Genomic DNA, 27,918 nt, shown 5'->3' on the forward strand with positions numbered 1-27,918 from the left:
GTATGTTAAACGTCAAGAAGACAACGGATAGGACGATCCCCATGAAGGAACACGCTACCACTGTATAGAAGATTGCTGGGCGAATGTGAAGAGGTTTCAAAACTTCTTGTTGCTTGTCATATGGTATAAAATCTGTAAAGCAACACAAAACAAGACAAAATCGGCAAAAGTTTGGGACAACTCGCAGAGGTTATTGTTTGAGAATCTATTTTATTGATCCACGTGAGTCACAACACATTTTATAAGGACAAAGTGGCACCCTTTTGGCAATACCATCGCTGTATACGAAGTCTGCCATATCGGTCAAAATCATAAGATGATTAGCTCCTCCAAACATTAAGAAACTCTTAACTTTTGCTCAAACTTTTCAAGGAGAAACTTGAAACTCGTAAAGAATAAAACTTGGAGTCACCGAGCAAAGTTTGTGAATAGACACAAGTTGCCTGAAATTTACCGCCTTTTGAATTCCAAATTGGTTTCTATATACCTTGTGTAAAATGTAATGGGAAAATATCCAGTTGTAGATTTCAAACAAACAAGACGCTTAAAACTTCAGTCACGCGAGAGGCTACGGAAATGGGTCACATAAAAAGAAGACCAGATAAGCATTGCAAAATTTTGAGTGTCCGAAAAAATGTTCCCGGGGTTAATGACCATAAAATGCTCCTTCAAAAGTCTCCCGTTATAAACGGAGACCCTTCGCATACAGTACTAAAGCGAGATTTTTATCCGGAGCAGGACCTTTACAACAAAGATAAACACTTAAAATCAGTGACTTTGTACTTGTCATTTGCTTTGCGTTTTCATGTAACAATATTATTACCTGTGGCGTCATGATTGGTGGATGTGTGCTTGTTTGTTTGCGTATTGAACGGCGTGCGAATGAGTTGCGCTCGAAACCTTAGTATTTCGATTGGCTCCTGGCCAATGAGAATATATGTAATCAACTTGTTTGGGGGTTTTAAGCTGCCACTGTACGTGTTTGGGAAATTTGATTAGAGTTATTTGCTATAATGCACATTTTTTGGATTCGTATAACTCGTAGTAGAGTCGCATTCATCATTAGAAAGCACATCTGTGGCATTTGAACATAATAATTTTACTTTTGGATCCAAAAATTTCTAATTCTTACAGGTCGTGAGAATTATTAGACATGCCTCGCGCAGATAACATTCAACAGCTACACCTATAGTACCTCTTCAATTTCCGACGCTTATGAGTCGGAATATGGTAAGCACTATAATATGCGACGATAGTTAAACAAAGCCAAAAATGCTTACCTCCCCAGTGTGGAATTTCCTTCCAGACTAATTCGCCGCTCGCTTGGTAGAAGTATCCGTTTTTTTCGAAACGATTATCTAATTACATACGGCAAATATAAATAATTAATTCATCATTCTCTGACAACTGGTGGAAAGCAAGGTACACACGCACAGATAGATTTTTATTAAACAACAAAAGTTGATCATCATTTCATCTCGCTTATATATATATATACTTATTTATATATATATATATATATATATATATATATATATATATATATATATCGTAATCGTTAGTATATTCGAGAAAATACGCAATAATACAATCGCATAAAACAGAATTGGTAAATTCCTTGTTTTGCGTCCATTCAAAGTTTTGAAAGGGAAGCTATGATTGTTCTAGTGCTTTGTATAGTGTCGGTATGATGGGCACTTACCATAAACCTGGCGAATGGTAATTACGCCTGCCCTATCTCCTGTGGCGTCAAATATAACCGGACCCTGTATAATGCAAAGATATATATCTATTATTTGTTGACCTTACGATAGAAGAGGCGGCAGAAGTTTCAATTTTGTAGAATAAATCTATCTAAAACAAAACAACTAAAACTAAAGGGTTAAGTTGTAAATAAAGAAGAAGTTACAAAATATGTAAAGATTACAGTCCTTAAATGAGACACCGCTCTCTACTCTTCTAATGAAACCAGTTGAAATACTGAGGCAAGAAGGACACAGGACGTTAAAGCGTTCGTTCTTTTGGCTAATATGGCTCGATTAAAATTTACATCAAGATCAAACTCCATGTCTTACTTAATTGCCTCTCCAATGCAAAATTTATAGCTGAAGCACTCTTTCGAGAAATATAATACTACGCAATCATTGAAACAATTACATTGTAATTCTAGCATTTACATTTACAGTATACACCAGTCCAGCATCATTTATAACCCGATGGCGCAACGCCAGGAACTGTAAAGTGCTCAACTTTTTATCGCCTTTCAGAGTTGCACAAAAACGTCAACCGTGGCTGCCGAGGGGTTTTATCAGAGATACAACCCAGCCGGCACAGCTTCAAAGTTCCATTAAAGTCTACTTCCAGTCACAAAACGGGACACCGAAACGCGATAAATTTAATTTTAGCTGTTTACAGTCCCTGTTTGGAGGATACCACACTGAGAACCTCGGCAACCACAGCCGGTAAAGTATTTCAGAGACATAGATGTATTTGAGCAAAAACTATATTTGAAGATATTAGTTGCTATAGCAGCGGTGCTTGGCTCGTGAACGGCTTGGTTTACATATAAGATAGTCGGAAGCTGGAATGCCAACCAGATTATTGATTATCTTATACAGGATGGCAAACTGTCACATTAAGTCTTCTGAATAGTAAATGTTCCCGCTGTAACTCTACCAGCATAGATTTAACACTGCTTATATTTCTATACCTGTTTGTGAAAAAAATCGGGCTGCCATACGCTGCACCATCTCAATTTTATTCCTGGTTTTTTATTTATGAGAATTCAACACGGATGAACAGTGTTCTAGATTTAACCGAACTATGGACAAATAAGCCAGAGTCTCGATAGCAGAGTTGGGAATATTCAAGTTTCTATTAAAAAAGCATATAAGTCAAATAAATATTCTCTCTGTGCTTCTGTCCCCTTGGACGGCTACCAAACATGGACGATGGGGATTTTAAGGCGCTGACGTGACATTGCTAATGACAATGTCATGTTGACTAACATCAAGAGTTTATTGCTATCTCCTCTGCTAGGTTTTGTTAGTTAGCTTTTAAGGTAGAATGTGCCTCAGGGACAGATATTAGGACTCCCAGACTTATAAAATTATTTTCTGATCTACCACTTGTGATAATGATAATGATAATGACTTTATTTCACCAGTAAAAAATGTGTCAACATTACTGGTGGGGACCAGGGAAGTAGTTCTAGTGGAACTAATCAAGTCCCTGGCCCAGAATTCATACAAATCATGATATCATAGTAATATAGTTTGCCATCCTTTTCAAGAAGTACATATTACATTTCAACAGCGAGGTGAAAACAAATAAAAACCAAAAATACAGAGATTCACTGTTCTGAGTTCAAAGAAAATTTTTAAGTGAGGTTTTAAATAAATTTCTTGATTGTACAGATTTTATCGTCCTTGGAATTTCGTTCCAATGCTTAGCAATAGAATAATATATATTATTTTGAGTTAATTTAAATTTACCTTTGGAATAACAAAATTGTCGCCAGTAGATAAACGTGTTTCATATGTATGTGAAATTGATGAAGCATAACGATCTAATGAATGCCCATAATGACCAGTTTTTAGTCAAAAGCAAATATACAGGTCTGAAACTTACAAAGTTTATAAACATTGAGAATTCCAAGTTGCTGAAACAATGGAGCACTGTGTGTAATTTTACTAGAAAAAGTTATCAGTCTGACCACTCTCTTTTGTAATCTAAAAATCCTGTCTAGATAGGTTTTATACGCATTTCCCCATATTTCAATACAATACATTATATGAGGAGAATAAAACAATTGTACAATAACAATAAAATTAATTTTGGAAGATAATGACGTAAATATGATATAAGACCTACTTTTTGACTAACCTTCTTGATAATTGTTTCAATATGATATTTCCATGTTAAAGAAGAATCCAGAGTAACCCCAAGATAGATAGCAGAAAAAACATTTTGAATTGCCAGAATCACCAACAAATAAAGCACCCTGAGGGTCAAAATTTCTGCGAGCAGTTTTAAAGATAATGTAGTTTGTTTTGTCAACATTAAGTAAGCTTGTTGGACTTGCACCAGGTATGTACTTTTGTTAACTCTGTATTTAAAATATCCAGATCAATTCTATGTATGTTATCTGAATAAAATAAATTGGTGTCGTCAGCAAATAACCTGAATTGAAATATCTGAGATGATTTGCTGATATCGTTGATATATATTAAAAGAGAAGAGGGCCTAGGATAGATCCCTGTGGAACTCCGCAAGGGATTATTTGAGTTTTTGAAGTACAGTTGTTTATATTAACATACTGTTGTCGGCCTTCAATGTAAGTCTTAAACCAGTTCAGAGTCGACCCTCTAATCCCATAATGACTTAGCTTTGATAATAAAATTGTGTGATTTATCGTGTCAAAAGCCTTTTAAAATCAATAAAATACCAAAAGTAACATAACCATCGTCAATTTGCTTAGATATTTCAGCTATAAGGTCTGCTAATGCTAATTTTGTGCTATGCTTCTTGCGAAAGCCATACTGATTGTCGATTAGAACGTCAAACTTTTCCAAAAATACACTGAGTTGTGTATTTACAACAGATTCTATGATTTTACTAAAAACTGGCAATACAGAAATAGGCCTATAATTGCCAATTTCATATGCACAGCCCTTTTTAAAAATAGGGGTTACTCTTGCCATTTTTAACTTTTCCGGGAATATACCCTGGGATAATGACGTATTAATAATATGAGCAAGTGGTTCTACTATATAATCAGCTGCTTCTTTTACAAGCTTGGGGTGTATTTCGTCAAAACCTATAGCTTTACAAGGATCTAGTGAATTAATTTCTTTGAGTATATCATATGGCAGAACAGGATGAAAGAAAAATGACTGGGGTTGTCGATCATGAAGATACTCACTAAAATTGGTAGTACAGGTTATTTGTGATTCCAATGTTCGCCCAATTTTAACAAAAAAAGAATTAAAAGCTTCTGCAATATCTTTACCTTTGGTAACAAATTTACCAGGATTACCATCATCTTTTAATTTTTGTGGAGCTGTATTTTTAGAATTCTTGTTCAGTATTTCATTGATAGTCCTCCACGTGTTGTGATCATTTCCAACAGACATAAAAAGTCTGTCACAAAAGTACTTCTTCTTGGCCTTCCTCAGTAATTTAGTCAACAGATTGCGATATAATTTGTACTGTTGATGAATTGGCGAGTTTTCACAGTGTCGTTTTGTTTTAGAAAACATCCTTTGTTTGTTTTTAATTGAAACCAGGAGACCTTTTGTTAACCAAGGTTTCCGTACACGCTTACGTGGCATTGTTATGCATTTAACTGGTACGTGTTTAATCGCCATATCATGAAACAACTTGTAAAAATTATCGTAAGCAGCATTAGCATCATTTGCATTATAAACATCATACCAAGAAATATTAGCCAAGTCAGCTTTAAAAGAGACTGGATCAAAAGAGGAAAAGTCATGCTTGTAATCAGATGTTTTGACATTGAATACATGTCGTAGCTCTTTAAAAATTGCGAAAATAGGATAATGGTCACTTATATCAATTTCGATAGTACCCGCTTCAATGAAATAATCACGGAAATTTACGTGACAATGATCTATTGATGTTGAGCTATGACCAGTTACTCTAGTCGGTATATCCACAACTTGATAAAAGTTATTTCCATTAAGAGTAGCGATATAATCATTGAACACATTACTGTTCCCAGCTGCATCAATGTTGAAGTCACCTAACAAGACACATTTCTTATTACTCAAACTTAATTTATCAAGGCAGTCTGTCAGACTGATCAGGAATTCCTCAGTAGATGTATTTGGTTTTCGGTATATAACGCCTATTATGACCTTAGTATTATCAAGTACCGTTTCAACAAAAATGCATTCGCAATGACTTAGTACAACAGAGTCAATTACAGAATATGACAGTGATTCGTGTAGATAAAGACCAACACCTCCACCTTTAGAACCGATTCTACATTTATGGATGAAATTATAAGAAGGGAGGTTACATAATGATGTATCAACACCTTGCTCCAACCACGTTTCACTAAGGGCAATGACAGAAAATTTGCATTTCAAAAGTGAAAGAATAGCTGACAGGTCATCAATGTGACTTCTGATCGATCTGATATTCAAATGAAGAGCTGAAAAAGTTTTCAAGGTCAAAAGAGAGTCATTGTCATTGAATTCATCCAGAGTATATGGTTTGCAATTGTAGTTACCTGACAAGGAATAGTCTGTTGACTCGCCGATGTTGAGTGAAACTACACGTTACGCTGTGGAGAAGTTCAAACAATTTTAGTAAGGCTCTCTTCATTTGGAATGTATAGAGTGGGCGACTGGTCATCTTTCTTTGTGAGGATTTTACCATATTGCGTCCACATGTATCTCCAACCGCATTCCTTCCGTCTTGTATTTACTTTGGTGAATAAAGATCTTCTTCTGGGTGTCAAGTTGTCGTTGACGAATATGTCGTTTTCCACTTCATAACCAAGATTGGATGTTTTAAACCGTGATAAGTTTTTACGTTGCTTATAGACTGAGTCGCGGACTTCTCTGCTGGTGAAGCGTACTATGATTGGGGGTGGGAAACGCGTGTTGGTACGTTCATTACCAGGTGGTTGAAGTTTCTTGATACGATGTGACACGTCATGTGGGGGCTCATTTAAAGCTCTTACAGTAAGAAAACATTTTACCGTCTTAGTTTTCGAAATTCGAAAAGTTTATCTTTTCCCCGTAGGGTTAACAGAGTAATGGCGGCCATTTTGAATTTCAAGTATCCGAAAACATCAGGTAATTTTTTTCTCTAGGACCAATGTTTGCACGGTGATCCCTGATTTCTACTCTTGGTTTGGTTAGAGAATGGTTGAAGGTTTCACTGAGGAAAGTTTCAGCTAAAGTTAAAGTCTTTCACTTTCGAGGTGCATACTACCTTAAGGTTGAATCACAGACAAAGAAAAACACAGATTCTCTTTGTCTGTGGTAGAATACTGTATTTGCACAGTGCACATGCAGTCAGCTCAGTTAGTTTCAAGTATTGGTTTGCTTGTACAAATGCAAGAAGATATCGTAAAGATATTGTGATTGTCTTGCAATTTTTATAAAGTCTGGATAAAGAATATTAAAAAACTCTTTCATCAGGTTCGACTTCTGGGTGAAATGGCTGAAATGATTCTTTAAAATCCCCGTCTGAGAAAAAATCCTGCCTCGAGAGTTTTTAGCTACTTTCATCTGTCGATAGAAAGATATGATTTAGTGCGGTCACGTTTTGGCCAGTAACCAATTTGTACTTGCGTGTATGTCTGAAAAGCCCTTGTGTAGAAATCATTTAGAGTATTGTATCAAAGGCAAATGACAGCATTTAAATCGCAGCCAGCCACTGCCTGTTTGGAGGCTGCAGTTTGTCATAGGACAATAACTGAAATAAGACACATGAAATCAAAGAGTGTGACGTATCTCCGTGCGATGTATCTAAAACCTAGGTCAGAAACGATGTTTTCTCTAGACGTATCGTCTCGTCTTGTGTCGCCGACACGTCTGGGTAGGCTTGCTCTACATGTTAATGATAACAGCATGAACCTCCGAGCGTTTCAAGAATAATGGCAACTTACATCAAGATCGATAAAATACTGTATATATACAGTGTATTGAAAACATACTTCACTGAGAATAAGCCGCTTTCAATGAGAAAACCAACTCTAACCCATCGAGTAAAGTACTTTGACAATGAACTTACTGTCATTCCTTCAAAGTTCAACCTGCTCATTTCTTCGAAGAAGATGCTTCTCATGCCCCTATCATCGTACGTGAAATCTTCCAACCTCTTGCCGTTTGGCAGTCTCCCCACGGATGAATTAAGGGCCAGCGCCATGGCCCACACCCCATCGTAGCCCATGGTATGATACAGTTTTAGCACAAAGCCAAGGTCAAGCGAGGAAACCATCTCATCGTACCTTTCGTCAAATTCATCCATGTCCTGCATGCAAAAAAAATATGGATGAATAAAAAATACCGACACCACGTATGAATACTGCCACGCATACCATGCCGGGGAACCAGTAAGGTATGATGCCATTGTCTTTGCATTAATTTTAACTTGTCACCTATGAATCAACGTATTTACTTCGACATCACATTTTTATACAAAGGAGCAAACTATTTGTTATCATTATCTTTTATCAAAATTAGGTCTACATAATATCGGATATGTCAAGTAAATAATAAAGCATTTGCTCGGAGTTTTAGATCTGAGCATCTCCAATTAAGAGAGGTATGTCTACTCAGGTAGACTAGTAAGCGCTCCCATCATGAAAGACAAAGTTTTGCTCAAACTTTCCTCGATTACACTCTCAATTATTCTCTTATCCAGTCAAGAATAAAAACCAGTGATCGTCGAGCAAAGTTGATACTTAGTCTAGAGAAACAAATTACCTTAGATTATAACGGATATTTTGAATTCAAAATGACAGCAATCCCCGTGTTAACTCTTTTGGGGAAAATTTCGATTTTCGAAAAATTAGACGATATGAAATTGTACTTACTCCAGGAGCTTTACAATGAGCGCCTCCCCCAGTTGCAGATCAAAACAGAATCAAAATGTCTGTCCCTCAAGGCGCATTCTGCCTCATATGATAATGTATATATCTTTACCCCCATCATATAGTGGACATTCGCGCTGTAATTTTTGGTCAACATTAACTGTTACTTGACCCCCTTTTCACAATGATTTTGTGTGATTTTTTTCTTTGGTGCCTTTTGTTTATCGGTCTTCTTTTGTATTTAACCCAAGTACTGAAACTTTTACAGGAGCAACAGAGTGGAACTCGGTTTCCCGTGGGCCACTCTGGATGAATAAATCGATGGATAAGCAGATGGCATCGCACGTCTGGCGAACGTGTTGTGTGACGTCACCTCTCGAGTGCAAGTCGGGCAGACAACTTCACTCACCATTCCCGATATTGTCGCCTTTCCGTCGGGTCTGTACATCATGTCACCAATCATGAGAAGTCCCTGTAGGGCAGTTGTCACTTCTTCTGCGGAACACGTGACACGGGGATCCTCTTCCATCCAATAAAGGTAGTCAGAATGACCCTGCGCTATGTACACATATTTTGGGCCAATCATATCGAGTTTATAGGCCTGTAATCAACAAAATGCGGACATATAAACTCTGATATGCAGTTATCGCTCATTAGTTAGTCGAATTGTGTTTTTAAACATTCAAAGTTTAATGTGGAACTATTTAAACAATGTGTTTCCACTATCCTCACCAAAAATCGTATGAAAAAAACAACGCGTGTATTTATAAGCCGAAATAAGGTGAAAGTCGAGCTCAAAGTCAAATAAATGACCAACTTCAAAGTTGGCGCTAATTTTGATGCTGGTAACTGCATGGCGTAAGTTAAGCAAATCATCTTATATGATCACAAAATAAATTATCGATTGCATCGAAATCATTTAATATATCTCCACCGTCGTATAGCTGATCAATAATCATTGGGTTTCCACGTTAGTACACAAGGCAATTTAGGCGAGAAGTCCTGTTGTGCTTTGAAATCCTAGAATGGTTTTCAAAAATACAGATAGGATGTGCACTACCAATGTAGCCAGCGATGTTCGCAGCACAATTTCCGTACACGATTTTTTGTTAACCACGCTTTCCAACGGTCAAATTCGAACTTCTAGGATTGTCACAAACACCAATAGTACAAAGGAGAGTTGTTGCTTTACAGTATCTCATAACACACATCGAATCTTGCTTACCTCACAGAAAAGTAACCTGACATCGATGTACGTAAACGCCAGCGCAATTATAATTCTTGCTCCGGATTCCTTTTAAAACAAAATATTTTAAACGTGAAACGTTGAATCGTTGGTAAGCTTGTACGTGTTGTTCAACTGAGACACTCGCCATGACAAACGTAACTCTTTGTGTTCGACCTCACCCCTCTCCCATGAACAAAAATTTGGAAGCGCGAAAATCAAAAGACTAAATTATGATTTGAACTACTCTTATAACATGATATATCGCTGAAATTTAGTTGTTGGAGGTTAAAACTCTGCAGTCAGATGTTTAAACAACATATATTTCAAAATCAATTTAAACAGTGATCGGCTTTCACGAATATATACTGTTTCTATTGAGAAACCGTCGCATATCAGTTAATGCAAACTTTTGCACCAAAGTTGAAACACAGGCCAAACCCCTTTCCTTTCGTGAGTTTCATTTACACTTGTCTTAGTATGCACGTTTTCTAGCTGCAACAGGTGAGTTTGACACACTGCGTTTATTACGTCAGTGGTGAGAATGCCAGCACAAGATTTGCTTTTCTACATCAGAACGAAAACAAAATTTAGATCTCAGCATTATAGAGAACTGCAGACTATATAACAGTCTTTCTTTTGTGTACCGACTAGGTACGTTTTTAAAATAAGATTCCGGCATATCTAAGCCGACTAATCATTGGTCATTTACACACGCTATGCCTCTCTCACCTTCAGTTTTGCCATCTGATACGACGGCGCCACAGTCGACGAAAATTGCTCTGATGCGACCAGTGTAACATTCGCTTCCAACAAAGCCTGGGTTAAGGTTCTGACAGTCTGAAAGTGACAAACACAATTAAGAAGCTAATCAAGGGCCACGTTCCTATTATGACGTTACTGCGTCCCCCTCTACTGTTGATCACATTTGATCGAAGTATCGGAGGGAGGAACTCGTACAATACGTAACCAGGAGTATCGATGGAACATTTGACCCGGGAAATCATAACACAGGTATCGTAGGATTTACTGTTCTTTTACGTTTTAACTAAGAGATATTCTCTCACGATGCACATGCATATAGATATTAACCTGCTCTCACGAAGTTTTCCTAGTCACAACGTTGAACGACACCCTAATGATAGCGGTGTTTGTCTTTCTCGTCGCCGTTTGTCGGAGCACCTACATTGCTGACGCTGTAGCGGTCAAGTGGAATTCGAAGGCCGTAGCTGCTTGACACGGGAGGCCATTCAGATTCATCCTTTGTTCATTCACACTTGGTGCATCAAATATATTAAACCTTATCAACATTCAAGTCCTCTTCGATGTTAAGCTTTTTTAACCATGGAGCCATTAGGCCTGATAAAAAATATGTCTCGCCTGGAAGCTAACTTTCTATTGTCCAAACCTGCACACAGGGAACTGTTATGCAAGCTCTTCTTATTCATAATCAATATCGATGGATGGGGGGGAGAAATTCAAGACAATGCGTGATTTATACATCGCCATGATAAATTGATAAACGACTGTTATCTTCACTTACGGTTGCGTGCGCCTCGAAATTGAAAGACTTAACTTTTTGCAAAAATAAGAAAAATTTACGGACTCCAAGATCTTCAAAATGCGCCCAAAACAAGAGTTTAACTGTCTGTCCCGATGCGCACTCTACCTTGAGCTAACCTCTTCTATGGCCTACAACTATCTCACGGAAACTTGGTAAATGACTACAGTAGCGAGCTTACATAGAATATTTTTAACCTCTGCTTAAGGTAGAATGCGCCTCGGGGACAGATATTAAGACTCTCAAACTTTTACAATTCTTTTCTGATCAACTACTTGTTGGGGTTCATTTTAAATCTCTTGGTGTAAGAAAACTTTTCAAGGGCTTAGTTTTTCGAAATTCGAAAATTTTATGTGGCCGATTTGAATTTTAAATATTGGTAAATCTTGGGTTATTTGTTTCTCAAGTACCAACATTTGCACGGTGACCCCCGATTTTTATTCTTGATTTTGAAAGAGAATGGTTGAAAGATTCCTTAAGGAAAGTTCGAGCAAAAGTTTAAGTCTTTCACTTTCGAGGTGCATACTACCTTAAGAAAAGAACTGCGTATCGGTCTATTTCTGGAAGATTGTTAAAAGTCACGTGTTTCGGTCATCACAAAACGTTACCAATTTTGGAAATTCGAAACATGCCAACGAAAAGGCGAAAAAATGATGACTTACTGTTCGAAGGCTGAATAAAATGCTCATCTTATGCCTACTGTTACTCAAGACTAAACGCTAAAGCACAATCTTTGAAAGACGCACGCCTTCTTGATTGTGCGTGCATCTATGTACATGGGGGCTACACAAACATTTCACCCACCGTGAGAATGCTTTGGTCGTTTGTATAGATAATACCGACACGCTGCCATTCAAAGTGCCGCAGTATGGCCAGTCGCACCTCCGTGAACATCAATAGTGACATCCTCGTCCGAAAGGACAGTGGGAAACGTTGTCTGTTTGATAATACCGGTGTCGCGGTCGCCGGAATGACCTTTCCAGTGACGAAAAATAGGAAAATAATAATGATTTACTCTCATAGTCGGTAAATGCAGGCATTATGGCCGATATCCAAACTATATATTGGCGGATTAAAAGAAAATGAAACATTTCATAGTTTGGCAAAATTATAACAATAAAATGCATTCAATAATACAATTTACAAATACTTTGCTACTTCCATGCATTTGCGTCATAAAGGACGATATATATAATACTAAACTTAGCACAGACTATGATGATAGGCCTACTGGCTGGAAATGACGGCAAACAAGCCCAAGATTGCGAATCCAAAATATCATTTTATCAGGCCATGGGGTGATGTGATGTAACAAGGTATGGCGGTATAGTATGGTGTGGTGTGGTGTGATGTGGAGTGATGTGGTGTGGTGTGGTGTGGTGTGGTGTGGTGTGGTATGGTGTGTTGTGTTGTGTCATGTTATGTGATGTGATGTGGTGTGGTGTGATGTGGTGTGATGTGGTGTGGTGTGGTGTGGTATGGTGTGGTGTGGTGTGGTGTGGTGTGGTGTGGTGTGGTGTGGTGTGGTGTGGTGTGGTGTGGTGTGGTGTGGTGTGGTGTGGTGTGTTGTGTTGTGTCATGTTATGTGATGTGGTGTGATGTGGTGTGGTGTGGTGTGGTGTGGTGTGGTGTGGTGTGGTGTGGTGTGGTGTGGTGTGGTGTGTGTGGTATGTGATGTGATGTGGTGTGATGTGATGTGGTGTGGTGTGGTGCGGTGTGGTGTGATGTAGTGTGGTGTGGTTTGGTGTGGTGTTGTAGGGTAGGGTAGGGTAGGGTGGTGTGTTGCTCATGGTTGCTGGTTGGACACCGCGACCTGTCATGTTGTAATGTGGTCGCGAAACCTTAAAATATAATAGGATAGGATAAAACTACCTGTATCATATTCCACCATTTGCTTGTCTCAGCAAGAGCTATCGATTCTTCGCCTTGTGCCCCTCCAATAAGCATGATTTTGGTCGGTGGCGTTAAAGCCATTTCAATTAGCGAGTGAATGGCCCTCCCAGCGTCTCCCTGAAGGAATGATTTCAGTTGCAACAGTTACAAAAAATACGGCAATGTTCTTCAAATTAAAGTAGTTGAGCCTCGAAAGTGAAAGACCTAAACTTTTGCTCAAACTTTCCTTGGTGAAACTTTCAGCAATTCTCTTACTATATCAAGAATAAAAGTCGGTGTCACCGTGCAAAATTTGATACTAGAGAAACAAATAACCCAAGATTTAGCGATATTTGAAATTCAAAATGCCGCCATCACTGTGTTAACTCTGGCAGAAAAAAGTAAAATTTTCGATTTTCGAAAAACTAGGCCTGTTAAAGGGTTTCTTACACCAAGAGCTTTAAAATGAACCCCCACAAGTGGTATATCAGAAAAGAATTGTAAAAGTTTGAGAGTCCGAATATCTGTCCCCGAACTACGTTCTTCTACCTTAATAATCTAACATGTGTTGAATTCTTTTGGATAAATATACCAGGTAAAAAATTACATGAAGACGCAGTAACAGTTGATGTCAAACTACCATGTTTGTACCAAAGGTGAAACTCTTATCAGGTTCTCCATTTTAATATTCCGTTTGGCTCTTTAAAACGACCTTAATTTTTTTTTAAATCTCCCACTCTCCATGGAATATATCGTTCAAGTTTGCTATAAGAGAAACCGGGGGCATATTTTCACTATTCAACATTCATGTACTCCTTTTCACGAAAAAGCAGATTTACATGACTTCATGAAAGAATTTCCTCAAATGAAATATCATTCTGAGTTCCGCTCCTGCGGCGCGTGGGTTTTGCTTTTTAACGACTAAAATCTCGTGGGGGATGGAGCTTTGCTTACATCACAAATCATGATAAATCCTCATGATCAGAAAATGGAGAGAAAAGTTCTTTTTATCGAAAGAGCCCTGTTGATTTGATAGAACGCGAAACACCTTTATAAACAACATGTAGTCAATTTAGACATAAATGAACAACTCGGTATGAAAAAGCAATCAGGTAGACAGAAAATAGAACCAGTAATTTGCAATACTGTCCATATTAGAACTCCAAAACTACTAGAATTCCGGGAAGCCTTAACCCTTAACACGTTCTTTAGGAAAGAAAAATCGTACTTCTCAGCAATATTGATGGCATAAGAAATGTATAATTTTTCCTGAATAACTGAAACAGTATTTCTCTTAAATATAAAAATACCATGAGATATGTAAATTTCGTATGGTACTAATTTTAAGTCGAATAAAACGTGCATTCCCCGACTCTTCGTGTATGTAGGTTCAACTCCTACCATCTCGACCTGTGTCATTGACATTTTATATTATGACTGTCTACAAAGGCAAAGTCCTTGTATTCGAGGATTATCCTATAATTTTAAGTAGCACTTCCGGCATTTGTCAGTTTCTAACTCCTTTAGTGCCTTTGCTTCTATTCAACACCTTATCTTTTTTATGACAGAATATCGAAATTTTTTTCAACCATTTTTATAATATATAACCCAGGTATATTTTTAAAATGGTATATTTGTAAGAGTATAAATAACAGAACTCGCCATTTGGGCGAATTCGCCATAACACAACCTGGTGATTACAAGGCAGGTAGCTGTAACTGTCGTTGATTTGTTTCACAGTCGTTGTTTAGTACGTCAATTACAAGTTCTTGTTCTACTCCCCTAAGCATGTAAGAAATACTTGTCTATACGTCTATAAGTGTTAAATGCGGAGTTGCTGGGAACATTTGAATTCTGGTCCAGACCATAATTCACTTGTCAGCAATAACAAGAATGTAGTTTACTTATGTACAGGCTGGGTTCACAAGGTGGAAACGGTGTACCTAAAATACTTTGGCGTAAAACAAGAAACTTTGTTGACATTAAAAACAAAAATCATGAAAAAAAAACCCATAAAAGTCACAGCTACTGACCCTTTAGGGTTTGCACGATAACGTTCGATTGACGTGAAATATAATTTATCACTTTGCCAGTTGTATACGTGGCGTTCGTCTCCTGACACGTTGGCTATCTGAGCATACTGAGTGTATTCCAGCGGGAATTCAACAGCGAAATGAGTGCCGGTTTATAATACCACAGAGAAACATAGACAGAGTGGCAACGCTTGCATGCCTTTTGTTCCATGGTCGTCTCGGTAGACTATTGGCTTTTCATATTAAAATGAGCTTCAAAGGTGTTAAACTTTTTGGAGGCTTTGTTTGTGGTTGATAATTACACGAGATTATGCGAAAAATACGACGAGATGGCATCGTACTGCCAGTCGCGTAGCAACCATAGTTACTTTGTGAGCTCTCAGGCCAGAAACACTGATCTTTATTCTTGAGTTGGTGAGACTACGGTTGAAAATTTTATCGAGGAAAGTTTGAGCAAAAGTTTTAAGTTTTTAACACTTTGGAGGCGCCTACTACCTAAAGAAAATCGTAGTTTGCAAACTCGCACAGGTGCCATAGTTTTTCATATCCGTTCTGTGTATGCCTGTATTAGATATAGACATAATCGCGTCTCCTAGAAAGCTCGCACAGGGGATTCCGTTTTCTCATTTCTGTCCTGTGTACTATCGTGATCAGATTCAAGCAATATCTTAATACAAACTCAACATTAGAATGTCGGCTTTGTGTTAAAATTGTGGATATGTCAGTATGAATATTGTATAGAACCTCGAAGGCCTACGATGGATTAATGTTGCTGTGGCACCCCTAAATCTTTCATCAACTGTCGGTACAATCCCTTCCTGACGTCTCCCCGGCAATCTGTGCAACTAAGCTCGGCCCGCTTAATTGTTACTTCTCCGTCGACACGGTACAGAATCGTTCCGCCCCCTCACCCATGTACAAATGTCATCAGCCGTCACCTGAAAGTATTTAATTTATGTAATAACTTTGTGGTCAAGTCGATTCTGACAGTACTACCGGTGTTGACTTTCGTTTTTCTACAGCCTTGCTATAAATAACTTTGAAATTACAATCAATTAATTAGGATATGGTGCCAAATAGATATGCCTTCCCCAGTTCTGTACAGTAACAGAACTTCATGAACACCTTGACCGGCTTCTCCTACCTTTGTGTCATTAGCGACCATTTCCAGGTAATAGTCAGGCAAGATATCATCCCGATTATTTATGTCCTCCAGTGCCAACAAAGCCCCGGGATACACGCTTCCGGCCCAAAATAGGTGTTCGCCTGACATAACGAAAAGTCCCCCTAGGTGGATGGTCGTTTTACCTGCGTATGGAACAAGAAAGACAGTGATTATAAAGCGATATGTAAGTATGTATGTATGTATGTATGTATGTATGTATGTATGTATGTATGTATGTATGTATGTATGTATGTATGTATGTATGTATGTATGCATATGTATGTATGTATGTATGTATGTATGTATGTATGTATGTATGTATGTATGTATGTATGTATTTATTTATGTATGTATGAATGTATGTATGTATGTGTGTATGTATGTATGAATGTATGTATGCATGCATATGTATGTATATATGTATATAAAGTACTGCAAGTACAGAGTAATTATATCTGTTACTTTAGTTTAATTCATCTAGCAAACGTCAGACTAGTTTTTCCTTAGGACGTTTATCTCATTTATATGATTAGGACGTATCATTATACTATAGTTTTTCGATAAATAGTATTTGTTTTGAAAGTGTCGACATCAAAACAAATATTTCGTACAACAGCAGAGATTTATTTTCGAACGACACATTTACTTCGGGACCAAGGTTCAATGAGCATACAACGTATGTTAACATAACACCTATGACGCAGGAATCTGATACCCGTTTCAGCTTACACGCAGGAGCACAGAAATCCCGATCACCTTTACTTTTCCACACAAATAGATTTATTAGAAAATGGTTACAACATCCGAATCGAGTAGGGTTCAGTGTAGGTATCTTTCTTCACCTGTCCATCAGGAACTTTTACTGACTTTCCTGTCTGAATGACTCTCTGTTACGTCCTGTCTCCGCTTTGTCTATTTCAATCTGCATAAATAGGTCTCCATGTGTCATTCTGGGAACAGATATTCGGACTCTCAAATTTTTACGATACTCTTCTGGTTTACCGATTGTGAGACTATTTGAAAAGCGAAAACAATATTTTTTCCCTATGCCTATGGGTTAATACATATTAAATTTCAAATATCGTTAAATGTTACGTAGATATAACGCGCTTCTCTGTACCAAAATTTGCATTTTGTGACCCGTGACTTTTATCATTGACTTCGAAAGGAAATGGTTGAGGAAAGTTTAAACAAAAGTAATGTCTTTCAAATTAAAGGCGCGAACTGCCTGGATTATATTGTCTTTGTCTGTCTGTCTGTCTGTCTGTCTGTCTGTCTGTCTGTCTGTCTGTCTGTCGCCCTCTCTCTCTCTCTCTCTCTCTCTCTCTCTCTCTCTCTCTCTCTCTCACTGTCTCTCTCACGCACACCCCCTCTCTCTCTTCACAGCAACAACCTCTTACGTAAAGTCAGACTTGCTAAAGCATGTTTCTATGAACTATAAGTGTTGTCTTGACTCTTGTTGAGGAGGAATAATCGCGTATTTATGCATTTTTACCCACGTCAGAGATTCATACTGTGGCTCCTCGAAAGAATGCACATAAAATGAGGCGACGGCTGACACATGGAATACTTCAAGGCAATACCAGCATGCTTTGAGGTCTTTGAACAGTGACTTTTAGTTGAGAAGCATGGTGTCCACTTACGACAAGGTCTTCAAATAATGTCTCTTCAAAGCATAGGTGTTTTGTAACCCTGCTGCGGATAATTCAGTGCAATTTATAATAGGGAAGAAGCCTTGGGAACATGGTACTTAAAAAGTTTGTGTTCCGCTTTCGTGTGAAAACCCTGGAACATTTCCGATGGAAGTTCGCAGCATGACATGAGTGGTCTACGCGACATATGTCTAACAGTCTTTCTCCTGGTTTTTCCACTTTGAATTCAAGGATATCAAAGGTTCCGGAGAGGCTTCTAAGGACTTTTTTGACATGTCGCGCTCTGTAAATCCAAGCACAGTATGTGCGTACTCTTGTTGCGCCCGTGTTGGTATTGCAAAACAAAACTTATGAAAACACTTCCAATACTCCCTAACTGGATAAGATAAAGGTTTCTGCAGATTAGACTAAAAGCGGCGTTCATCTGTTGCGGCCTTCCTAGTGTCGTAACAGAGAACGATTGAGCCAAGTTAAATTTTTCTCATGCTATTCAAATAAATAGAATTTTATAAATGTTATATCCTACATGAATGCTGGTACAATCGCGTTATTTATTTATTTATTTATTTATTTATTTATTTATTTATTTATTTATTTGTTTGTTTGTTTGTTTGTTTGTTTGTTTATTTGTTTATTCAGTCGACTTCTTTGTGTATTTTTATTTACTTATTTACGTTTTACGAATTTATTTATTTATTTTCAACTATTCATTCTACATTCGTTTCTTTACTGTACCAATGCAAGACAGTCAGACTCGCAGTATTGCTTAACACGACTTCAGTATTCTGCAATCTTTCATAAGGCTTTAGTTGAAAGATCTCAGACAATTAAGCATTCTGTCGGAAAGAAAGTGTTTGATCATAAAGGGACAGCCACCGCCTTTGTACGTCATGAATATAGATTCTCAGCCACACCTTCTCAATGCCAACCTGGAGCTCAAGATAAGTGACTTATAAATGTTACTGTTTGATGTGATGCGTGTCAATTTAAAGCTCACGGCATTGTATCTCTACCTTTACATCACGGGAGATTTAATCAGCACTCATTGTTTGTGAGTACCAGGAATCCTTTTTCTGATTTCTGATCCGTATTGCCCGTCAGCAAGGCGAAACCACAGTGGGACTGTGGCGAAACATTATTTCCGTTCAGCCAGGTGAAACATATGTCTTAACCGCCACTCTTGCAGTATATTTCAAGATTCGGATCGAGACAGTTGGCCTTATAAAATTTACAAGCAGGGTACACAAAGAGCCCACTCTCGCCAAGGCCACTCTCCCGCTCTCCTACTCGCCCACTGTCTGTCCATTTTTTTGTAATATGGTAATGAGAATGGTCAGCTGATAGTTACACCTGACAGCGTTGGCAACAACTCGATTTAGACAATATGTCTACTTCGCGTAATGTCAATGCTTCAAAGCAAACCACTGTAAAAAGGGGCGCTGTAGCCCGGATGAATATTAAGTAAGGTGTGCTATAAAGTATTACAGTCGCACATTATTCAATTCCGCGTTTGATGTACTCAATGACAAAACTATTTTGGTATGATGTCGAAGTAGGAGTTGTCCACTTCGACAGTAGTGTCAATTTGCTCCCGGAAAGAAGCGAAGGAAACTTCCAGTTTCTACTTCTAGGGAATGCAAAATCTGCTTTTGTTTACAGGCTGGTACCCGTTGAGCCTCGCTCGCTCACCAAAGCTGCAGACGACGTTGAGTCAATGATCGCGCGTTATCAAACACCCCTCCCCTGAATTATTCACAGGCCGGGAAATGACATATGGAAAAGACATCAATACTCGGAAGATAATATTAAATTTCCTGTCTAGGTATATTATATATTAGATATATCTAATATCTAAATATATATAATAAGCTTATATTAGATTTATCAATAATGTCTGTATTTTCTGAAAAGAAACCAGCCGTGTGTGTGTTTTTTCCTACGGAAATGCTGCAGATATTATTCGACAGTCACGCCGTATAACCACTCAGGAAAAAGTGCTGTTATTTTCGTATATTCACCCAATCAGGAACCAGAAAACGATAATCTACTAGATTCATTGTTCACTGCCAACCGCGGACGCTTGAAACGACATAAGTTGCGAGAACGGTATTTTACATTGTATTTTAATATTTGAATTGTAATATTTGACTCCATAACATTGATTTAATTGACAGAGTCTGTAAGTTTTGTAACTTGAGAGAGGTAGAAGATGAATATCATTTTCTTCTTATTTGCCCCTATTATAGAGAACTGAGACAAAAATATTTTCCTCCATATTTTCATTTTGAGGTGAATTACGACAAGTTTTACAGTCTTATGCGAACTCAGCAGCCAGATATTTTAACTAATCTATGTAAATTTGGTTATTATGCTTTTTCCAAAAGAAATCAGAATTTGTAAAATAGCCGATTCCAGAGCCATGTATGACTTCATCTTTTTTTGTTGAGAGTTGTAATGTATATGGGCCGGAGGCCTTGAAATACAATAAATAACTTGTCATGTACTGGTTACCGATCAGGAACCAGAAAACGATAATCTACTAGATTCATTGTTCACTGCCAACCTCGGACGCTTGAAACGACATAAGTTGCGAGAACGGTATTTTACATTGTATTTTAATATTTGAATTGTAATATTTGACTCCATACAAATTTGATAACATAAAGTACTTGGTTATGAATTCATTACGTTTCTTTGAAAATATATATCCTCTAACGATGTCTTCTTTTATAGACAGCTGACTGCATACCGTACCGTCAAAGCACGTTAAAGGAGGGTGTCGTAGGAACTACGCATGTGCGACTTTCTTGTCTACAAACAATGTATTTCATGCATGATATCTAGACGCATCACGTCAACATAGCTGCAACATTTAAATTTTACAGTATTCATTGTTAAGAAACATGTTTTAACTTTCATCAATCGCCAACGTACCCTAGATACAGTGTTTAAATCGGTCGTAGGAGTCCATGGCAACCTTTGAGCAGAGTTCCGACGACACCCTCCCTAACCAAGGATCCCTGGCGGCAGAGGTTCCATTTAAGGTAATATGCACCTCGAAAGTGAAAAACTTAAACTTTTGCTCAAACTTTCCTAAATGAAACGTCCGACCATTCTCTTACCAAAGCAAGAATAAAAAATCAGGGGTCACCGTGCAAACTTTGGTACTAGAGAGACAAATTACTTGCGATTTCTCGATATTTGAAATTCAAAATGGCCGCCATCCCTGTGTTAACTCTATGGGAAAAAATAAAATTTTCGATTTTCGAAAAACTAAGACGGTGAAAACTTTTCTTTCGCCAAGAGCTTCAAAATGAGCCCCCACAAGTGGTAGGTCAGAAGACAATTGATAAAATTTGGAGGCCCGAATTTGTGTCCCGAGGCGCGTTCTATTTAAACAATGACACTATTTCTAGAGTCTGAATCTGTTTGATAATAAATTGCACGTAACTCACAAAACTTCTCGTATTTTAGATAATTGATAATTAAGCTAGAGTTCCATACAGAAGTTAGTGTGTTCACTGTTTCGTGTATTTACCGCAGTCGCTATATTCTACAGATATTGGCGCCTTAGAGACGTATATGCTTAAACTGTTATTCATAACAGTGACTATATTACCCTATCAAAGTTCTGCAGTGGTTCTCAATTTTAATTCCACCAAAATCAATGCAGGCGTAGTCCGCTTCCCCGTACCGCGTCACTTTGAAACGAAGTCGATCGGTCAGGTATGCATCTTTTCTTTAAAGCTTTATTAATGAGAACGTCCTTTTTGACGAAGTTCGACTGGAAGCACATAAAGACAAGGATGTTGGTTCCGAAGTATCCCTTAATCATTGAATTGGTTGGCTCTTTCTCACACGATGATAAGTGTTACCTAGGGCGGCCCGCAGACAGCACACCTGAGACTCTATGTTGATGAGCTACACTCTGCAGGCACTATACTATCACTTGTATTGTGTCCTACCCTATTAGCACGGCATCATACTGAAATCGTGCATGGCATGACCGGAAGAGGTCAGCTAATTATGTGTAAAAACATCAGATAAACAACAAAAAAGACAGTTGATACTACAACACTGTGGAGTGATTTCGGAGAGATGCTGTTGGTGTTTAGCTGCTATTTAGCGGTCAAGCAGAACAGCCACGAAAAGGGGACTGTGCTTGCCTCTGGTCTCCGTCAATATGTGAAGACTAAGTCTGTTGTAGAGTCTCGTTATCTGGATAATGTGAAAGGAACAACTTTGCACTTAAAATCACCTAAACCCTCCGCTCCTGTTTGTTTTGGAAATTTCAGATTATGTATTTTTTGCTACCTGAATGGACGTCATCTGGCTAATTCTCCGTACGATAATCACTATACTCCTGAAAGTGGAATGTGATTCTGTCCAGTTCGTCAGGCGGTTAGCAAAATTTCTGTTTTCGCCTACAGTACAAGAATGACTTAAATTACTTTGCCAAATTCGGAAAGTTTGAAATTTGCACTTTTCTTGGACCTTTTATCAAAACTATGGTAACCTACCAGTGCCACACTCTTCTTAAAAGCTACGTCATAGGACATATACCTTTTCGCTTTTACCTGAAGACATAAAAGCCATTGTAATTAGAGGAGTAATCAATCCATGACATTTACCGATATTTGACATTCAAAATGCCGCCATCCCTGTCATGCGGGGAAGATAAAATTTGGATTTTAGGAAAACAAAGACGGTGAAAATTGTTCTTACTCCAAGAGCTTTAAAATGAGTGCCAAAAAGTGGCAGATCAGAAAAGAATTGTAAAGATAAAGGTCTGAATATCTGTCCCCGAGGCGCATTCTACCTTGACAGAGTATGAATCGTCGATTATTTCAGATTAAAGGTATACAGTCACCTGTAATCTAAATATGCCCATATATGGTCAAATGGGCGTTCCTTGGTATTCAAAATGCCATGTGAGGGCGCTGTTTTTTAAAAGCGGCCACCCGCTTAAAATCTGTGATTGGTTAGATTTTTTCTTTCCATGGTAACTGTTGCAAAATTGGAACAGGTGACAGTATATCTTTAATCAGCTTAATGTTCAGAACATTACTATTTAAAATTCACTTGAGATGTTGAACAAACTTCGCATATTGTAATCGTTGTACGTTTGTGAATATACGAGTTTACAACAGGATGTGAATCTGCACTTGTGGACAGTGCCCTATCGTCTGCGTTGCATTTGAGCGCGCAATGACAATGTGAGACATTAATTGTAAACGGTCGTGTTAAAAATGTACGCCGTATAGCATTTATATAACCTTCAACATACTCATTGGAGCTGTTTCCCAGTTTCTGATGCCTTCGACCTATACGAGAAGATAGCTCTATTTTTGGCTCTGCCACTAAATGCAAAGAAGAAAACCTCCGGAAACACTGCAAAGCTCGAGCTTTGAAACTAATCTGTCCTTTTCCCCATTTTCACTAAATGGGGAGAGTTACGCTGACTACTAGTACCATGTAAAAACAGATTAGAAACAGATGTATTGACCCCCCAAGGGGACAAACTTTGAGAAAGCCAATTAGGGTACTACTCCTATGAAGTCATGTCCATTTAATCTTCCGAAGGTAAGAACGGAATAGCATTGAAATATTGCATTATACAGACTACCTGTGACGTGATGACGAGCATAGAATAATCATCGTGTGACATTTCAAAAGAGAATTTAGAACCCTGGGATATCAAAAGCCTGGCAGCGAACTGAATGAGTATTATGCACACACGTTAGAGATGGTATGAATTGTCGTGGCGTTCTTTGAATCATTGAGGGTAATTACTTCTTACCGCCTTACAAACAAAGATTGGCATCCTTGTTCTTCTTTACGATTCTCACTGATTCGTGTGTCTTTATCAGGGATTCCAGCCTTACTCCGAAAATTGAACCAAAATGGAAAAAAAACCAGAAAGTTTCAAATTTCATTTAAGACTTGTTAGGAAAGCTCGTCCCCTTTTCTTGACATGCGTTGGTACCGGTATTGAACCGCAAGCCAGCTAATTGTGACGTCACGTTATGATTGAACGTTCAACCAGTTGTCAGAAAGATCTTTGCGCCTAACGCAAGCTGTGTAACACAGAAATGTTTACGATTCACTCTGTCTTCCACTTTCACTCTCAAAGTTAGGCGTTTCAGACATACAGACCAACGTCGGGAAATTATTGAGGATTTAAGTCTTGTCAAAGTTACGCAATATCAGGTGTAAAACCGAGGTGGAGAGAACTTCTCGTGTCATCCATCCTGCCTGCTAATTGTTGTTTTATGACCTAATTCTCCTACTTTGTTGGCAATGTCTTTCCATATTGACCTGTTATTTGTAACTAACGGGAAACACTCACACAGCCGACAAAAAGGCTGAATTCAAATGAACTCTTTTAAGAAAAGTCAATTAGACACAGTATAGGTTGAGAGACATCACCATCGAAATGTTATTTTTGTCATGATCATTAGATCTTTGATATTATAACCAAAGCAAAATCCGTTGTGAGCAGAAAATGCTCCCGTGTTTCAGTATACATTTGAGTTTTCTAAAATTAAAACTTTTTTCCAACATTATTTCCGCAAGTATATATTTGCAGTTGGTGAATACTCTGTCATGAAAAGCACTATGTCTTTAAATATGCCCATAAGTTGTTATAAGAAACATCGCAGGCAAAAATCAGCCAAATTTGGTCCGGCAATTTTGATGATAAAGGCGAAAAATTTAAAACTTCACTAAAGACACAACTTACCCATTATTTAATATGAATAGTATGTCTTTCAGTACACAAATATTTTGCTTTTACAGCTGGTTTCAATTCGGTCCCACAAGTCAGTGTATGAGATGGACACATTGCTTGCAGGTACAGAAAAAAGCGATTAGCTGGGGTTTCACGACACATTTCAGTCACTGACTCATTTATTATAATAAACCGGCATGAAGCAGCTCTCCCTGGACTGATTACACTTGATCTACAATGTAACTATTAGTTGAAGAGCTATAGAGATTTTCTTAGCTGAAACTAAATGACAAACCCTACATATTTTTTTGTTTCACTTTTCAACCAAAACTGCAAAGAACAGCTACATTGTAGATAAAGTGCAACCAACTGATCAATAATCGGTCTAGACATAGCTGCCCCATGCTGGTTTACAGTAATAAGTCAATGAGTGATAGCCAAGCTAATCGTTTATATTTTGCATACAATGTATCCGTCTCATGTACAGAGTTGTGGCACCGAATTGAAATCCACTGTAGCAATACTGGTGCAGTTTCATAAAATTTGATGCAGTCATCTTTGAAGTGAAGCGTCAATTGGAAATATTATTATATATGCAAAGCAGAAATTAGCTGAAATAAAATGCTAAATTTCTTTTATTTATCATATCTCTGTGTCATCACTGTAGGAAGCAACTTAAATTGCCTTTTGTCAAGTCATTTAAGTTTTGAATCAGTGATCTTGAATGGGTATTTAATATGCAAACTAACGATAAGCTGTAATATAAAATGCCAAATCTCTTTCAATACAATTGTGTCATTGGATGTATCAACATACGTAGCAAGTTTCATTAAGTTTAGTCAGGTTTTTTCAGTTTATATCCCTTATCATTAAAATGTTCGCTAAATATGCAAATTATTTCATGATTTGCTTGCAAACGTTACATCTCTTTCACTGCTGTTATGTTATTAAATCTTTAAACTATGTAGCGAGTTTTCAACGATTTTGTCAAGTCCTTCAAGTTTTCTACTCTCTAATTGTGACACTTTGTTAAATATGCATATTACTAATTAGCTGACATTGAACGCTAAACGTCTCTCATTACTTTTATATCATTTTATCTTCAATATATGTGGCAAGTTTTATCAGCATCGATCAAATCTTTCAATTTTATATCCCTAATTGTCAAAGCTCATTTAATATATATTAACCCTTTGAGTGCTGTAATTTTTCCCACCAAAATTTTAGTGCAACATTTTACCAATCTTTATGATTTTTTCTGTATTTGTTTAGGTAATTTTGGAGTAAATGGACATCACATTTAATAAGCTACAGTTTTTGATCAAAATTTTGGCAAAAATCTGACAAAATTTGACTGGGGTATATTTTGTAAAGGCGACAAAAATTGACTATGGCGCTCAAAGGGTTAATAATTTACTGACGTGACTTTCTTCAATTAATGTAGCAACTTTGATATACCTTAGTCTTGTCGATATCCAGATTGATATCCCTAATCTTAATAGTTAAATATGCAAATGCGTAACGTCGTTGTCCTTAAACTGCTAAATGACCTTAAATCGGTTATGTATTTTCTTTGATCAGCTTTTTCCGCAAGATTCCTAGACCTGATTCTGCCATTCTGACAGTATTTGCTTCCTGAAAAATAATATTATGCAAATTAATATCAATTATTCTCGCCACGTCCCTCAAAAACTATTGAGTTTTTCTTGCGAACGCCAAATAAATGTATGTAATAGACTTGATTGCGATCCGATTGATTGCGATCCAATGGGCGTTCTTGAGATACCGTACCCATCAACATGTGCAGACAGACAGACAGACAGACAGACAGACAGACAGACAGACAGACATGCAGATATAATCGCCCATATGTGCATTGCCATGAATCTATGTGTAAAAACCCTTTCTTCTACCACAATTTAGCTTCATTGTGAGGATGGCTTCCTCACAGATCTCTCTGATGGCAAAATTTCGTGATGTCGACAACTTAATTAGCGTGCAAGGTACACACACCAAAACCCAATTACTTCAAGGTATTTTGAAACTACACCTGCCAACCAAATTTAAGTTCGATTCCGTCAGCCGTTTTTGAAACAAAAATGCCACAGACAGAAAATGATATAACAAAACCACTCGAGTGTGAACACGGGAGCTCAAAACTTAAGATCATTAAATATAATACGCAAAGCGGAGATTTCACCATTTTAATCTTGAAAACATTTCCTTTGGATATATTCTAAACATCAAAGTACCTTTATGGCACTTTTTTTTCATTTCTCGATTAAATTGCCTCTGTGTCTGTCGAGTTCAGTTTAAGTGCGTATTTCCCCTTGTCTGTCTTGAGTCGATGACCTCGCAGGCTTTGAGTTGCGTTGTACCGTTCGCATCTACCTACTTATATCGAACCCTTGGCAAACAGTCGCTTTGTCGGTTAAGGCATCATATTCAATCGTGAGATATCACAAGTAGCAAGTCTTGTCTAAACGGATTTAAAGTCCAGCAGACACACCAACCTCCGAGAGTATAAGTCAGAAAGGTGTGGCGAAGAAAAATTAATGCACTGCGTTGAGAAATAAACGATATTATGGACGAATTGTACCCTATATTTAATTCAATTTTTCTGTTTTTTGTAAGTCAAAAAATAAAAATATCAAGTAGTGAGGGACAGTACATTTAAAAAGCTCTTTGAGTAAACCGGAATGCCCATCTTATCACATACTGTTATTAGTATCTATTATTACATATTTTCTGAGGGTAGTCTGTGTTACAAAGTAAATTGTAATTTACACCAGAGCCCTAAAACTACAACCTCCAACGGGCACAGCTTGAAAACTTTACTTTCAAACTCTCGTCAACAATAAAACTTTCATCTTAGCCAAGCAAAATTACATATCCTTGTTTATAAAGCTCGGTTTCGCTATTGACACATAAGTCTCCATACCTTCTTTTCTCAGAGACGGTCATGATAGCGTGTCACATGTTGGCGGTGAAAGGGCTTTGGGGAAAAGATTGAAAGTGGACGGAGACTCACCTGAAGCCAGAACGATAACTTGCAGTAAAATATACAGATTGCCTCTCATTCTTATCGGCGCCAACCAACAGAATCAG

The 27,918-nt window shown here is 37.7% G+C and overlaps 1 protein-coding gene and 1 long non-coding RNA gene across 2 annotated transcripts; both read right to left on the reverse strand.

Annotated features, from left to right (window-relative positions):
- Nucleotides 1–1,280: 1,280 nt before the first annotated feature.
- On the reverse strand, nucleotides 1,281–7,996 carry LOC139132526 (uncharacterized). The gene is made up of 3 exons (XR_011552341.1): nucleotides 7,771–7,996; nucleotides 1,703–1,766; nucleotides 1,281–1,358 (listed from the first exon to the last, which is right to left on the reverse strand). It is a non-coding gene; the product is annotated as an uncharacterized lncRNA (long non-coding RNA).
- Nucleotides 7,997–8,834: 838 nt separating this feature from the next.
- Nucleotides 8,835–27,900, reverse strand: LOC139133566 (gamma-aminobutyric acid type B receptor subunit 1-like). The gene is made up of 7 exons (XM_070700295.1): nucleotides 27,842–27,900; nucleotides 16,408–16,571; nucleotides 13,231–13,368; nucleotides 12,163–12,333; nucleotides 10,530–10,637; nucleotides 9,798–9,866; nucleotides 8,835–9,173 (listed from the first exon to the last, which is right to left on the reverse strand). The coding sequence occupies exons 1-7, from the start codon at nucleotides 27,888–27,890 to the stop codon at nucleotides 8,835–8,837; spliced, it is 1,038 nt and encodes a 345-aa protein (XP_070556396.1). The 5' UTR covers nucleotides 27,891–27,900.
- Nucleotides 27,901–27,918: the final 18 nt, after the last annotated feature.

The sequence above is a fragment of the Ptychodera flava genome, chromosome 5, assembly GCF_041260155.1.
Source record: "Ptychodera flava strain L36383 chromosome 5, AS_Pfla_20210202, whole genome shotgun sequence".
Taxonomy (NCBI): Eukaryota; Metazoa; Hemichordata; class Enteropneusta; family Ptychoderidae; genus Ptychodera; species Ptychodera flava.